The 15,713-nt window shown below is 37.0% G+C and overlaps 1 protein-coding gene across 6 annotated transcripts in view; it reads left to right on the forward strand.

The window, feature by feature from the left end:
• The window catches only part of TMA16 (translation machinery associated 16 homolog), a 46,536-nt gene that overhangs the window by 13,476 nt on the left and 17,347 nt on the right, over positions 1–15,713 (forward strand). For all 6 annotated transcript variants that reach the window (XR_013351137.1, XR_013351138.1, XR_013351139.1 and 3 more), the window contains exons 3-6: positions 8,092–8,129; positions 9,420–9,504; positions 10,648–10,796; positions 15,234–15,276. Coding sequence is in view for 3 of the 6 variants with exons in the window: in XM_077846558.1 (XP_077702684.1) it covers positions 8,092–8,129; positions 9,420–9,504; positions 10,648–10,796; positions 15,234–15,276 (315 nt within the window). In the remaining 3 variants the exon portion in view is untranslated. The remainder of the gene's footprint in view (positions 1–8,091; positions 8,130–9,419; positions 9,505–10,647; positions 10,797–15,233; positions 15,277–15,713) is intronic.

Raw genomic sequence — 15,713 nt, forward strand, 5'->3', positions numbered from 1 at the left:
TACACTTAAATAGGTTGTGATGAGTGCAATGAAGAAAAAGGAAAAAGAATTATGGGATGGAGAGTGGTAGAGTGGTTCTGTTTTACATAGGATAGTCATATGTGGCTTATCTGAAGAGGTTCATATTGGAGCAGAATGCTGAAAGATGTGATGGAAGGAGCTGTGTAGTTATATATTGGGCATATGAGTTAAAGTACCTGGGGACGCCTGGGTGGCTCAGTGATTGAGCACCTGCCTTTGGCTCAGCGTATAATCCCGGGGTCCTGGGATTGAGGCTCACATCAGACTCCCGCAGGGGGCCCTGTACCTGTGTCTCTGCCTTTCTCTTTCTGTGTCTTTCATGAATGAATAAGTAAAACCTTTTAAAAAATGTATGTTAAAGTGTCTATAAGTCTATTAGATATATAGAAGGAAATATAGCACAGGCAGTTGGATATGTTGGGTCTAGTGTTCAGAGGATACGTTTAGGGATTCAACACAAACTGGGAAGTCCTAAGCTTCTAGCTGGGACTGTAAGTCATGAGACTAGATAAGATCATCTAATGAATAAATGTAAGTAGAAAAGGGAAGAGCCAAAGATTGATCCCAGAGGCCTACCTCATTTAAAGGTTGGAAAAAGGATCTAACAAGTGAGACTAGGAAAGAGGAAAAAGAAGATTGTGTTTCTTTTTTTTTTTTTTAATTTTTATTCACTTACGATAGTCACAGAGAGAGAGAGGCAGAGACATAGGCAGAGGGAGAAGCAGGCTCCATGCACCGAGAGCCCGATGTGGGATTCGATCCCGGGTCTCCAGGATCGCGCCCTGGGCCGAAGGCAGGCGCCAAACCGCTGCGCCACCCAGGGATCCCGAAGATTGTGTTTCAAAGAGAAGGTGGTGATCAAGCCATGGCCCTTTGCTCTTGATTGATATGAGGACTGAGAATTGATTTAGTAATGTGTGGAAATCATTTAGTAAAGTGGAGACCACTATTTTTTGTTACTTTCTTAGTTGTTGCTCTGCAAATTGCAACTAAATCTTGAAATAATCTAGTTTCAGATTAATGTCAAGTTAATTTCAGTAGTATACAAAAAATTTGCATCACTGTGGCTCTGTTGTCCCTTTTTTGTACTATTATTGCCTATAAATGACATCTTCATACATTGTGATCCCATAAACACAGTTTTACAGTGATTGTTTTTATGCAGTTGTCTTATGAGAGGTGAGGTGTTACACACAAAAAAACATTTATACTGTCTTTTATATTTAACTATGTAATTATGTTATATTTTTCTTGACTGGTGCCCCTTATTTCTTCATGTGGATTCGATTCACATTGCTGTTTACTGTCCTTTCATTTCAGCCTGTAGGACTCTCTTTAGTATTTCTCATAAGGCAGGTCTGAAAGTGAGACATTCTCTAAGTTTTGTCTCATAATGTCTTAATTTCTCCTTCATTTTTGAAGGAAACTTTAGAATATAGAATTCTTGGTTCAGTCTTTCTCTTCACCACTTTGAATACATCATCCCTCAGCCTTCTGGCCTGCATGGTTTCTGATGAGAAGAATTTAACTATTTATCTTAGTGAGTGCAAGGAGTCACTTTTCTTGCTACTTTAAAGATGTTCTTTGTCTTGAATAGTTTAACTGGTATGTCTAGTAGGTGTGGATCTCTAAGTGTATCCTCCATGGAGTATGTTAAGCTTTTGGGTGCTTAACAATGAAAAACAGTGTTTTTCATCAAATTGAGGCGTTTTTAGCCATTATTTTTCCAAATATCTTTTCTATCCTTTCCTGTCCTGTAACACCCATTATACATATGTTAGTGTTCTCAGTAGTGCCCACAGGTTTCTGAGACTCTTCATTTTTCTTTTCTTTTTTTTAAACTTTTGTTGCTCAGACTGGATAATTTCAACTAACATGTTCTTAATGTTTGTGGATTATTTTTTTCTACCAGTAAAAAAACTGCTGTTGAACCTCTCTAGTAAATTTTTCATTTTGTTGTATCTTTCAACTCCAGAATTTCTATGTGGCTCATCATTGTAATTTCTGTCTCTTTACTGATATTATCTGTTTGGTAAAACATTGTTCTTATAATTTCCTTGAATTTTTTAGATTTTCTTTCGTTCTTTGTGTATGTTTGTTATAGGTGTATTCAAGTCCTTGTCCAGTAGGTCCAACTGTCTGGGCTTCCTTAGAAAGTTTCTACTGGATTCTATTTTTAATCCCTGAGAAGGGGCCATACTTTCCTGTTTCTTTGTGTGTGTCATAATTTTTGGTTGAAAACTGGACATTTACAATAATACAGTATGACGACTGTTAAATAGACACCCCAAGCCCCTATACCCAATGAGGTTTGCCTTAGTTTTGTTGTTGCCTTGTGACTTTCCCAGACTAATTCTGTAAAGTCTAATTGTTGTGTGTGGCCAGTGATGTTTCTGCTCAGTTGGTAGTCAGCTCATGTTTGGACAGAGTTCTTTAAATGTCTTTAGCTAATAAGTCAGCCTTTGCTGAGAGGCTCTGTGAATCTGTTGGCTTTGACACACCAGGATGCAGTTTACTTAATTTCTTGTTTGCACAGAGCCTCAAGGTTAGCCAGAAGTGAGAGATTAGGACATTCTTAGATCTTTCCTTAGCATAAACATAATCCTAAATGTGCATATGGCATTCTAGATTCCCAGGGATATGTTGGGGTTGCTTTCAAGTCCTCTGTGGACCTTCCATTCCCCCAATTTTCCTTTAAATTTTTTTGGTTCACCTTTTGTTAGCCCCCAACTGGTAATATCACTGAGGCAGCTGCTTTGTTAGATGATTGCTGCTGATTATCTCCAAGAAATAATTTGGAGATAGAGCTGTTCCTACAGAGAGAGCTCTAAGTCAGTTTACATAAAGACAAAGTAACTCTGAGAATCCATCTTTTCAGCATGCTTCCTGTCAGGTCAAATGGTAGCAGTTCTCTGGGGATGGATCTATTGGGGAACTCCAAATTTGATCTCTCTAGTAGCTCTTAGGAAGGTGGTTTTTACAACTACCTTGAGTTGCTGGTCTATTGGTTTCCAGCACTTGCAGAGATGACCAGAGGATGATGGATCAGGTATATTATAGCATCGCAGATTTGTTGTTCTTACAGAGATTGGGCTGGGCTGTTTTTCTTCAGAATGCTCCTTAGATTCTTGGAAGGCTTTGCTTAATTTTCATACTTCTGAAAAAGTTGAATTTAACAAGTTTTGTTAGTATTCTCTCTGCTTTTATGGAGGAGTGGATTTCATAGATCCTTATGCCATTCTGGAAGTTGGTTTGAATTCTTGATGTGAAGAATCCATAGTATAATTTTCTTAGAAATTCAAAATGTGTATGTAATTCCCCTTCTTTTCTGCCTCCCGTCCCTTAGTCTACCCTCTACGGTCAGCAGCCACCCTGTATAACTCACCAATTCTTACCCCCATATTTGGCCTGTGAGAGCCCCCGGGAGCTGCTGTAGAGACAAAAATTTACTTAAAATGAAGTTGTAAAGACAAAAATCATCATTTTAGCTATTTTAAAATAGCCTTACCATTTTAATAAATGGTAGACGCATTTCCACACTATCTGATAGAAACCGGCATGTTCATTGTTATATATTAATTTCATACCCTAGACCTAAACACATATTTAGTAAAGGTTAGCTGTTCCCAGTGATTTGGCAAGAAGGTTTCTCAAAGAGAATAGACAAGTGCTGTGATAGTATAATCAAATTTTCTTTTTTTTTTTCAAAAAGGTTATTGGGATGATAGCAGTATTGCTTTAAAATTTATTTTCCAAAAAAAAAGTTATTTTCAAACTTTAAGAAATTAATGTATCACTTTCATGAATTTTGCTATGTCTTCTGACATGATTACTACTTCTTTAATTTTGCAGTTTTTGTTACCACCTGTACTAGTATTTAATAAACTTAATGTGTATGCAAGATATGCCTGTAGGGCATATTAAAATTTTGTTCCTTCCCCTAGAATTTCCGTCAGGTCTGGGGCAGTGTCAAATTTTGCATTTCTAATGAGTTTCAGGTAGTGTTGATCCTATTGCTGCTTGTTTAGGGACCACACTATGAGAACCGCTGACCCATAGTATTATTTACTTAATATTTTTTTTAGAATATTTTACCCTTACATATCTTTTTGAAGGAGATACTTGATCTGTATTACAATCAAGTAGATAACTGTTGCCTCCCCTATATGGTCTGAGTCTGAGGCATGCTTGCTTTATCCTTGGTGAAAAGATTTGGCAAAGGTTGGAAGACTTGTAAAATAAACATTAAATGAAGTTGTCTTCTTACTGTAATTGGAGGGGATCAAAATAAAATGGGGGAAGTAACTTGTTTAAAAATGATTTCATTCTCTGTCTGAGATACTGAAAAATAAGATCAGCTTGTATAGTACTACTGGTATATATGGCATATTTTAGGAAATACAGCTTTAGAATTAGTTAGAATTAGGCTGAATTCTTGGCTTCTCTTGTAAGTGCTTTGCTAGTGAGTCTAGAGTCGTATGTTGTCAGGTATTTTCAGGATTTTATGCACTAATTTACAGAATCAACATTATAAAAGAATTATGGAAGGATAAAATTGAACAGCATGCTGATTCCTATATAACTTATTCTAAAGAGGTTCCATTATTGGGCTGAAGCTCCATTTTCATAGTACAGTTGAAAAATAATACTTAATTTTTTCTACTTAGACAATGTTCTAAACAGATTGTTCTCATTTATTTTAAAGAGGTCCTCATTGTAACCATTATGGTTCCAGAAGCAAACAAATACAAAGTTTTAGTAGTATGTAATGTATTTTATGAAACAGGCTTACGCCTGTCATAGATGTCAGCTTTTTGAGTAGCAGCATCATTGACCATGGATTATCTTCCTTTAAATGACATAAACACATAAAATGTTGCTGGTCTTCCTGCACTAGAGTAGTACTCCCAGCAAGACAGAAATGCTGAGTTGCATATTTTGGAGAGATGGATGATTACAAGATACTCAGACTATTGGGATAACTGTGAGCAAGATGATAGAAAAGGTACCAGCAGGACTTAACTTGAACTTCAGGTGCCCATGGCTTCTTAATAATGGACAGCAGTTATCAAGTACTGCTTTAATTATCTATTGCGGTATAAGAAGTTCTGTGCCATCATAGCAGCTTGAAACGTTTTTTTTTTTTTTTTTCGGCCAAGAATTCTTGTGCCACTTAACTGAATGCTTGTGGTTCAGTCTTTCACAAAGTTACAGTTAAAATGCTGATTAGGGCCACATTCATCTCCGAGCTTAACAGGGAGAGATTTTGCTTCCGAGCTCGCTCATGTTGCTTTTGGTAGACTTCAAGTCATGGCTGCCTGGTGGCTGGAGGCATCAGTTCCTTGCCACACCAGCCTCTCCATAGGCTACTCACAACGTGATGGCTTGGTTCTGACAGAGCACAGGCTCTGAGATAGAACAAGAGAAGGTAGCTAGGATGGAAAACAGTCTTTGAAACTTTATTTCAGAATGACATCCATTGCTATTGTGTTATTTTATTTGTTTGAAATCTCTACATCTAGCCAGCCACACTCAGGCAGCACAAGGACATGGCTATCAAGACACAAGAATCAGTGGGGACCATTTTAGATACTAACACCTTTTGTGAACTTTCTGCCTACCAAGATACTTGGTTTTTCTAAGGAACAGAGGTAGCCAGGCAGCATAAAGTATCCAATTTCTATGCTTTTACACAGAACTGAGAATTCTTTGTACCTCTTCCTAAGGTCCTTTTAAGGGAGAAACACAGGTAGCGGGGAGATCAGGGAGGATGTCTATTATCTTGCAGTACCTTTGACTAGTGGTCAAGGATACAAAAACAGACCTGCTGGTTGGTCAAGTTGACTCTACTGATAGACTCTGGTTACTTAAAGATACTTCAGGAGTGAATAGCAACAGAATAAGAGCTCAGACGTATTCTTTTTCAGTATTTGAATGCTCCAATTTAGGACTATGTGGAATATTGCTTCTGTTCATGTTAAAAGAAACTAGTATGTTTTGAAGACTAGTATATTTCAGGTGATGCACAATTTACAGAGAACTTATGGCTCTTTTTTTTTTTAAAGATTTATTTATTTTAGAGAAGTGCGAGCATGCCTAAGCAAGCTGGAGGAAGGGCAGAGGGAGAAGGCAAGGGGGAAGCAGACTCCGTGCTAAGCACAGAGCCTGTCGCAGGGCTTGATCCATGATCCAGAGATCATAAGCCGAAATCAAGGGTCAGACGTTCAACTTAACTGAGCCACCCAGGCACCCCCGTAGATGGCTATTTTGTGTTATTTTGGCTTTATTTTGTGATTTCTCAACCTAGCAATATTTTGTTAGTATATAGTATCATATTTTGTCCTGCAGAGTATACAACCAAGAAGCCTAGATACCAAAAGACAATGACTTAGTATAGGAAACTAACAGAGAGAAACTGAGCATAATGGGTAGAAATGTAGGAAAAACTACTTTAGAGAATTAATCTCAAATCTCTTTACTTTTCTCTATCCCAACTGATAACCAGTCTAGTTCAGGACCCATTGAGTTCACTCAGAATTACCTCAACCTGATTTCTAACTAGATTGTTATTTGCTCTATGCTTAATTGAAATGAATGAATTTATTCTCTATTTTTGAAAATCAACTTTGAGGTATAAAGAGTATTCAGTAAAAGAGCCATATTTTCAGTGTACAGATTTGGGTTTTTGGTAGTAGAACAGTCTAACCACCATTCTAGTGACTGATCACAGGGCCCACAGAGCCTAACATGTTACTCTCCAGTCATTTAAGAAAAAATTTGCCAGCTTCTGCTCTTATGAATAATGCTGCCATGAACATTCATGTACAATGTTTGGACATTTGTTTTCATTTTTCTTTCTCTAGAACTAGAATTGCTGGGTCATATGGTGATTGTATGTTAAAGTGTGTAAGAAAATTGAGTTTATATGAAATTAAGTTTATAAGACTTGTTGGTTGTATGATAGGTGTCACATTTTAGTATTTAAGAAATTGCTTTATCCAAAGTGATAGTATCATTTTATATTTTCACCATCAATGTATTAGGGCTACATTCTCTCCATATCAATACACTCAAACCTGCAGTATTATCAGTTTTTTGAAAAACTTTGTAGCCATCCTGATAGTTGTATAATAGTATCTTAGTTTGATTTAATTTTGTACATCCTGACCAATGATGTTTAAATATCTTTTTATGTGCCTTTGGTCATTTCCATGTCTTTGATATGAAAAACCAGTTAAAGTCTTTTGCCCTTTTTGGTATTAGATTGTCTTATTAAGTAAGTAGTAAGAAGTATTTGCATATTCTGAATGCAAGTCCTTTTGTTAGTTATTTGTGTTGTGAACATCTTCTCCCATTCTGTGCCTGAAACTTTTTGCTTAAAGAAAGCTTCATTTTATTTCTCCCAGTTTTCTAGTTGTTTAAAGTGGGAGGGTAAATCTGGTCTGCTTTGTTAGGCAGGGACAGTAACTTTTTTGTTCTTTGCTGTATCTCTAGTGAGTAGCATAAAGTGTGGCAAAAACTATCCAAAGGTCTCCTGAATGAATTAATGTTTAGAATACCAACAATAGGAATCATGTATTTCCTAGATTGTTTTCTGAGAATAAATCAGTTTTTTTTCTTATTAAAATTCTTTTCAAATTATGAAAAGTAAACATTCTATTTTTGTTCTTGTTGAAGTTTAAAAGGTGACACTAAGGCCTTTTGGTCTTGGTGGCCACACTTCATCTTCTAGAAGGTATTCATTACTCTTGTGCATAAGTATTATCCACCTGAACATTCATAATCCAGTCAAGTTTTTTTTGTTGGTGTTCAAAACTGATTTGTTCTATAGGTGTCCTTTAGTCATTAGTCACTGAAGAGCTAAAGGAAAGTTTCTAGAAACATTTTGTTCCAGCGATTTAAAAGAAAAGCATGGTGTTCAGTGTTTCCGCACTAACAAATTATTTTCATTTGTATAAAAGAATGATCCTTGACTTAAGATTCTGTGGGCAGTTTTTGTTTGTTTTTGACAGATTTTTTAAAAATTTGTTATGGAAATTTTCTAATACCTTATGTACCCTTTCTTCCAAGATTGAAAAATGAAAAGGCATTGCGTCTCAATCTTATTGGTAAGTAAATTTACTCATTGATACTCTGGCTAAACTGTAGTGAAATTCTGCTCTGTACCTATTTTTCTTTTGATTCTTCTAGGGACTTTTCTTTACTGGACTTAATTAAAACAAAGTAAAAGCAATTGTTAACTCTTAAAAAGTGTTAATATCTAGCTCAGTTTTTCAGAAACTATTTTTTATTTATCTACCAGCTTGCCTACCTACATCTATCCATCTGTCTGTCTACCTACTATTCCTTCTCTTGAAGTTTAATTCTAGCTCCCTAACCATTAGAATTAGGAAAGATTGTGGCCTAAGTATTTTAGAAACAGCAGTTTATATTTAGTGATGTGGATATGTGCATCCTCTGTCTGTATCTCAGTGTCACCATCTTTTTTTTTTTTGGCTAGATTTATTATTAGTAAATTTTTACTTAGAAGCCTGACTTTAAAATAGTGATACTTAGGGGCACCTGGGTTGCTCAGTCGGTTAAACATCTGCCTTGGCTCAGGTTATGATCTCAGGGTTCTGGGATTGAGCCCCATGTCTGGCTCTCTGGTCTACGGGTATCTGCTTCTTCCTCTCCCTCTCTGCAGTCTCTCTCCACTCTCTCAAATAAATAAATTTTTTTTAAAAATAGTGACTTAGGCTTTGTTCGTTTTTTGTTTGAATACTGATCTTCAATGCTTTCTCAGGTAATAGAATAGTATTTCTAAGTAGGTCATCCGTATCTCAGGTATGGCCGTAACTGAAAGTGACCCTGATGGTCACATTTACTCTTTGCACGGTATCTGACAAGATCTTGTATGGTTAATATATTTACTAATTTGAGTACCCGGACAGGCTACTTAACCTTTCACATGTGTGAATAGGGATAATAATCCTCAAAGGATGGTAAAACTCTTGATATAGCGCCTGCTGCTTATTAAATGTTCATCAGTGTTATCCTCACCACTAATCTAATTTTCATTTTTATTATTTTAGACAAGTGTTCTATCTTTTGCTTTTTAAATACTTAGAACTTCATGTTCTGTTAACATATTCTTTTTTTTATTCATGCATCCTTATTGGATAATATATATCAAAAAGCATCTCACCCACCCCTGTCTCTTCCCCGGATTAAAATGTGACAATTTGATTTCTGACAGACTGGTTTAATTAGCTTTGAGCCCACATAAGCCTTTATATTTAACATTGAAATAAATTTTGATACTATTTTAAACACACTGATGTTGAAAATTATAATGAATGCTCATTGCTTAGGTGCTGATTTATGATGTTAATCTATTTTGATACTTGTTGTTACAGGTGAAAAACTGCAGTGGTTTCAAAGTCATCTTGATCCCAAAAAAGTAGGATATTCAAAGAAAGATGCTTGTGAATTAATTGAAAGGTAAACACTGGGCATGTTATGAGCAAAAGGCTCAGAAAAGGGGAATTCTCCAGTTTGGTTCTTTAAGAGACTGAGTTCTGTCCTGGATTTAATAGAGGATTAAATGGGCTTTGTTATCATGAAAGCTTTAGACTCACACCCTGGTGTAGCTACTCCACTAGGCTTATAACTTTTCCCAGCCTCTGAGTGTTTACTTAACCTGGTTTCTTGGGATCAGGAAAGGCTTCCTAATTAGCAGATTGAGGTGGGTTAGTTCAAGAGCCTTTAGGCTGAGAGAACAGTATCAGATATAAGAGTGACATATTTAGTGATCTGCTGGCCATTTAATATAACCAAAATAACAGGCTCAAGGAGGGCATTGTGACAGTGACAGGTGCAGCTCATGAAAGACCTCAAGGATCATTGTAGGAGTTTGGACCTTATCAAAGGACATTGGGAGCCATAAGAAGCTTTTTACAGTAGGTACCTGAGATGATCATATTTAAACTTTAGAAATGTTATAGTAGTGAGAATGAGGATGGTGGCCTGAGGGGACATGGCTTTGGGCAGGACATTGTTGAAAAGCTGATGAAACAATCTAGGCAAGAGAGGATGCTGGCCTCTCCATGGTTAGTAGCAGTATGGTGAAGAGAAGTGAAGATTCCAGAAATATTAAGAAGGTAGAAAGTCACAATCCTTAGTGAAAACTTAGGATGTGACATAAAAGGGAAAAAATGGAGTCAAGGAGGACACCTATGTTGTTCATCTGGGCAGGTGGGTGGATGGTTGTGCTATTTTCTGAAGTAGAGAGCCAAAAAAAAGATGGGACAGTTTTGGTGGGGGTTGGGTGGGGATAGAGGTGGGCACAAGTTCACTTTTGATATGTTAAGCTTCTATGGGACATCCAAATGGAGATGTCCAGGAGGTGGTTGAGTGTGAGGGTCTGGAGTTTAGCAGATACTTGAATAGCAAGCAGTGATTTGGATGTTGAAATTTTGGGCATGCTTGGACTATCCAGGGAGGGTCTGAAGTCTGAGGATACAAGGAACTCAGGAGAATATAAAAATTTCAAGGACGGGCGAAGGCTGGGGTTTGTTTTAAATGATGTACTGTAAGCCAAATGGTGGGTAGACTTGTAACTCAAATTGCTTTCTTATTTCTCAGGTATTTAAATCGATTCAGCAGTGAACTAGAGCAGATTGAATTACATAACAGCATCAAAGACAGGCAGGGAAGGCGGCACTATTCCCGGGAGACAGTCATCAAACAGACAATGGAGCGTGAGCGACAACAGTATGAAGGATATGGCCTTGGTGTGTTCTCATTTTCTTTTTTTCTTTCTAAAATACATAGTCATATCAGATTTGTAATGTATTTCAAGGTTTTGATTTTATTTATTGTATTTATTTAGTTTGAATTTCTTTCTTTGATTTCTTTTGTGAGTCTATTGAATAATTTTTTATTTTTATTTTCTTCTTAAATTCTCAAAACTGTCACTTGTGATAGTGATATCATATCTTTCTACCCTGACAGTAAAGTTTTCCTCTCCTTCCAGCACATTTCTAATTTGCTTTATTACTTGCCTATCTCTAGCTGCATCTCTGTTTCTTTAGAGCAGGGGCTGTGCCCTTTTTATCTTTCTAATTCCTGTAGGACCAAGCTATAGTAGCTGCAGTCATTCTTGGAAAAACTTCAGAAATTGAACATTCATTCTTAGCATTGTAGCATCTCTTACCATTCTTATAGACAAGCATGTTGTTAGTTTACCAACATTGTCTGAAGAAAAAGCACTTGGTGAGGGTACTTAAGGTTCGCAAAGCCCACAAACAGGTGACAACCCAAAGGCAACATGGCCTGCAAATGGTATTTGATTGGCTTGTTAATTGTCAGTCTAGAATAAATCTGTCGATTTCGCATGAAGCATGTAGATTTCTGGCTTAAAAAAAAAAAAAAAAAAAAAATTCAATTAGCCTGGCAACATAATCTGCTACAGTGGAGTAACATCTGTCCCTTTTAGACTTGACCATGTACTCTCAGGTTTGCCATGGTCCTAAACATTACTTTATTCACATTCCATTTCTGGTCCATGTTACAGCATTTATAGTATGTGGATTTACTTGAAAAGCACAGTATAAATGAAATATTTAATAGCAAATTAAGTTTTTAAGTTTTGATAATAAACAACACTGAAGTATAAGACCCTAAAAGGAAATATCTTGTGGGTAACCGTTGTGTTGGGCCCAGCCTAGTGATAGGGATGCTATCAGCTAGAACTGCCTGAGACACTCACCTGGGCCTCTAGTACTTGCATTGAGCCACCCTAGGTATTTCTCCAGCCAGAGCCAGAGTTATGGCTGGTACGGCCTCATGGTTCTTATGACTGCAGGGATGTACCTCAGTAACAGCGGTCAGGGAAATTTGGGAGAAAACAAACAAAAAAAGACAAAATGAAATTTTTACTCACAAGGCCTAGAAGGTCCATAGAACGCCCAAGGCCATACAGGGAGGTGGAAGGGAGAGAGAGGAAGGGAGTGTGAACTTGGGGTTCTACCTTCATTAGGGTCTGAAGGTGAGGTGCCCAGAGTTTCACAAGTTGACTCTTAATTGGTGAATTAAAAAGTTAACAATGGGATTTAGGACACGAGAAGGGAAAAGTAGAGTCACTCAAATGGTGATTTACTAGGTTACCAGAGTTTTCTAAAAGAGGAAAGTTGGCAGTTCCTCTTCATCATTTCTAAGAAGTGAGCTTCTTCACTGAAAAAATAACAAAATAGCTGTAGCATTAGACAGATTCGACTTAAACCCTTAGAGCTTACCATATAGCAGGACAAGTTATTTAACCCTCCCCCGCCACGCTTTCTTTTCTTCAATTTAAAAACTGAAATAAATAGTATACCTACTTTGGCACTTGTTTAAAAGTTACATGGAGGGGATCCCTGGGTGTCTCAGCAGTTTATTAGCGCCTGCCTTTGGCCCAGGGTGTGATCCTGGAGTCCCGGGATTGAGTCCCACGTAGGGCTCCTGGCATGGAGCCTGCTTCTCCCTCTGCCTGTGTCTCTGCCTCTCTCTCTCTTTTTTTCTATGTCTATCATGAATAAATAAATTTAAAAAAATCTTAAAAAATAAAAAAAATAAAAATAAAAAAATAAAAGTTACATGAAGTTTTATTTATCAAGATGCCTTATACAGTGTAATACAGGAGGTTCGGGGAGAGCTTCAAGCAGTGATGCCAGTGTCCCTTTCACTGAATAGTCACCTTGTAAGAGTGTAAAATTGTTTATGCTCGTAGGTCTCCCATCTCCTCATCTTGGTTTTTCTCTGGAACCCACTTTAATTAGCTGTTTTCTCCATCACCCAACTACAAGTACTGGTACACTGATGACCTCTGAGTTGCTAACGCAAATAGTTGCTTTACTGGGCATTGATTCTCATTCAGTCAACTTCTCTGCTGCATTTGATACAGATGATCATTTCATTTTCTTGTCAGACATTTCATTTGGTAAAGAAGACCCAGCACTTCCATAGTTTTCTTTCTAGTTCAGTTTCCTAAGTTGAATCCTCCTCATCTTCACAAACTAAATATTGGCCTAGGACCCCCTCCTTGGGCTGTTGCTTTTTTCCTATTTATATCAATTCCTAATGCATTTCATTCAGTCTGTGGTTTTATTATTATTATTATTTTATTTTAAAAATATTTAATTTATTTATTCATGAGAGACACAGAGAGAGAGAGAGAGACAGAAACACAGGCAGAGGGAGAAGCTCCCTGTGGGGAGCCTAATGTGTGGGACTCGATCCCAGGACTCCGAGATCATGACCTGAGCCAAAGGCAGATGCTCAACCACTGAGCCACGTGTCCCTCAAAAACCTGTGTGGGTTTTTTTTTTTTTTTTTTTTCAGCCTGTGGTTTTAAATACCATTTACATGGTGATAACTAACTTCAAAATTTGTATCTGTCAACCCTAACCTGTCCCTAGAACTCCAGACTCGTATTATCAAACCAGGGTTTCTCAAAATCTCTATTTGAATGTCTTCTAGGCATCTCAAACCTGACATGTCCCCAAGCAGAGTCTAGTTTTTCTCCTAAAACTTGCTCCCGCAGCATCTGTTTCAGGCAGCAGTATCACCAGCTGCCCAGTTGCTCAGGTCAGAAACCTGTGGTCATTTTCACACTCCATCCAGCTCATCAGCAAAATGTATTTTGCATCTGGTTAACTAACTGCTACTACCAGCCCCTTGCTAGTCCAGGCCACCATTGGTTCAACTGTACCATTAATGGCCTCCCAGTTGGTCTCTGTCCTGCTGTTCTTTCCTCCTAACATCTGTTGACCATGAAGCTGGCAATTCGTTAACCGAACATGGCCAAGGTCACACATGTATTGGTGATTGAGTCACCACAAAAACTCAGATCCATTGTTCTTCCAGCTGTTCCACGCTGCTTCTTCCAGAGTTAGGTAGTGTGTCTGGTGAAGGGTTTGAGATCTCTGACAGCTTTATAGGGGCCTATTAACCTGGGCAAATTGTTGTTGAATTCTGGATCCTTAACATTTCTCCTCTTTGCCCCATGGTGGTAAAACTATTTCTGACTCTTAGTAGGATTTCTTTTTTTAAAAATGGTGTTTAATTTACACCTTTTAAACACTTGATCCCCTTATACTCATATTTTCTGAAACTATTGTCATAATTTGCATACAGTTGTGTTAAGCATTTTTATTTTATCTTTTTCATTCATTGATCCTAGATATTAATTAATATTTTATTGCATTGGCCAGAATTTTTGCAGCAGTGTTCTAGTTATACATGCCATTTGTGTTTTACTGATAACTATGATCATGCATATTGGTTTATGGTAAATTTTCTAATCATGGTAATGTACCTAGTTTTTTATTGAAAATGGATTTAGGGGCACCAGGGTGGCTCAGTGATTGAGCATCTGCTTTTGGCTCATGTCCTGATCCCAGGGTCCCAGGATCGAGTCCCGCATTGGGCTCCCTGCATGGAGCCTGCTTCTCCCTCTGCCTGTGTCTCTGCCTCTTTCTCTCTGTCTCTCATGAATAGATAAATAAAACCTTTTTAAAAAATGGATTTTTTATTGTGCTGCTTTGAGCATCTATTGATTTATAGTTCATTTAAATTTTTTTCCCATTTTGAATAATGTGATTTTTAAAAATATTAAAGAATCCTTGCATTTCTCAGATAAACTCTATCTTGCCAGGATGAAATATATACTTGAAAATAAATTGTACTTTTCACCAAGAAAATATATTTTTAAATCTAGCATTTTAGGGGATTGATTGTTAGAAATTGCCAGGTGTCTTTCATAGATTAAAAGGTCATGGTTTATTTCATTAATAAGTTTATTTCATTTTATAGATTTTGTGCTAGAATTTAGCATTGAATAGCATTTTTCTTAAATCACCTTCTTAAACTAAGCCCTTTATACTTTCAGAGCTTTTTCTTTTTTTTTTATTCACAAATCCACGAAGATTTGGTTTTTTTTTAGCAGCTGACGAAAGAACTGATAAAAAATGAAGCAACAACAGACAAATCATTTCAGTCTTTAGTTTGTGGAATGCAGGAGGGCCAGAACTTCCTTTTCATATAGCATTATGGCTGTGCTTTGAAATTTTGTTTTGCTTTGGGTTTTCTTGCTGCCACTAACTTGTATCTGAGATAATAAACAAGGAAACTGTAAAATGTTGTGATTTAAAGAATACTACTTAATGGGTGTAAATTATTTTCTTTCCCAGAGATTCCAGACATTGTAAATGCAGGTAATCTGAGAACTTTTAGGTAAGTCTATCTCTCTCTATGATTCCTTGAGGCTACATGTAAGATACATGAGACACAAACCTGGTGTGCACTGAAATGATAGTGACATGGTGATTATATTTTTCAAATATATTTTTAAATACCTTAATAAAATACTTAAGAGAACTTGATGTCACTATTGCTTCCCAATTCGTATTTTTTTCAAAGATAAACTAATAGCAGCAGACTCAGTGGCTCAAAGTTCTATCCCCAGACTATTTGCAGCACCCTCTTTTGGAAAAGATGGTTCCTTGGAAGTGACACCGGAGAAAAGAATAAATTGTCAAGAACTAGTTAGTCTAGTGGTTGAAAGATGAAGTTTTCTGTTGTAACCATAACATTTTTTTGGTTACTAAAACTGACTACCACGAAGTGTAAAAAGAAAAGTGTTGGGACGCCTGGGTGGTTCAGCGGTTTAG

The sequence above is a fragment of the Canis aureus genome, chromosome 13 (assembly GCF_053574225.1).
Source record: "Canis aureus isolate CA01 chromosome 13, VMU_Caureus_v.1.0, whole genome shotgun sequence".
In the NCBI taxonomy this organism is placed as follows: Eukaryota; Metazoa; Chordata; class Mammalia; order Carnivora; family Canidae; genus Canis; species Canis aureus.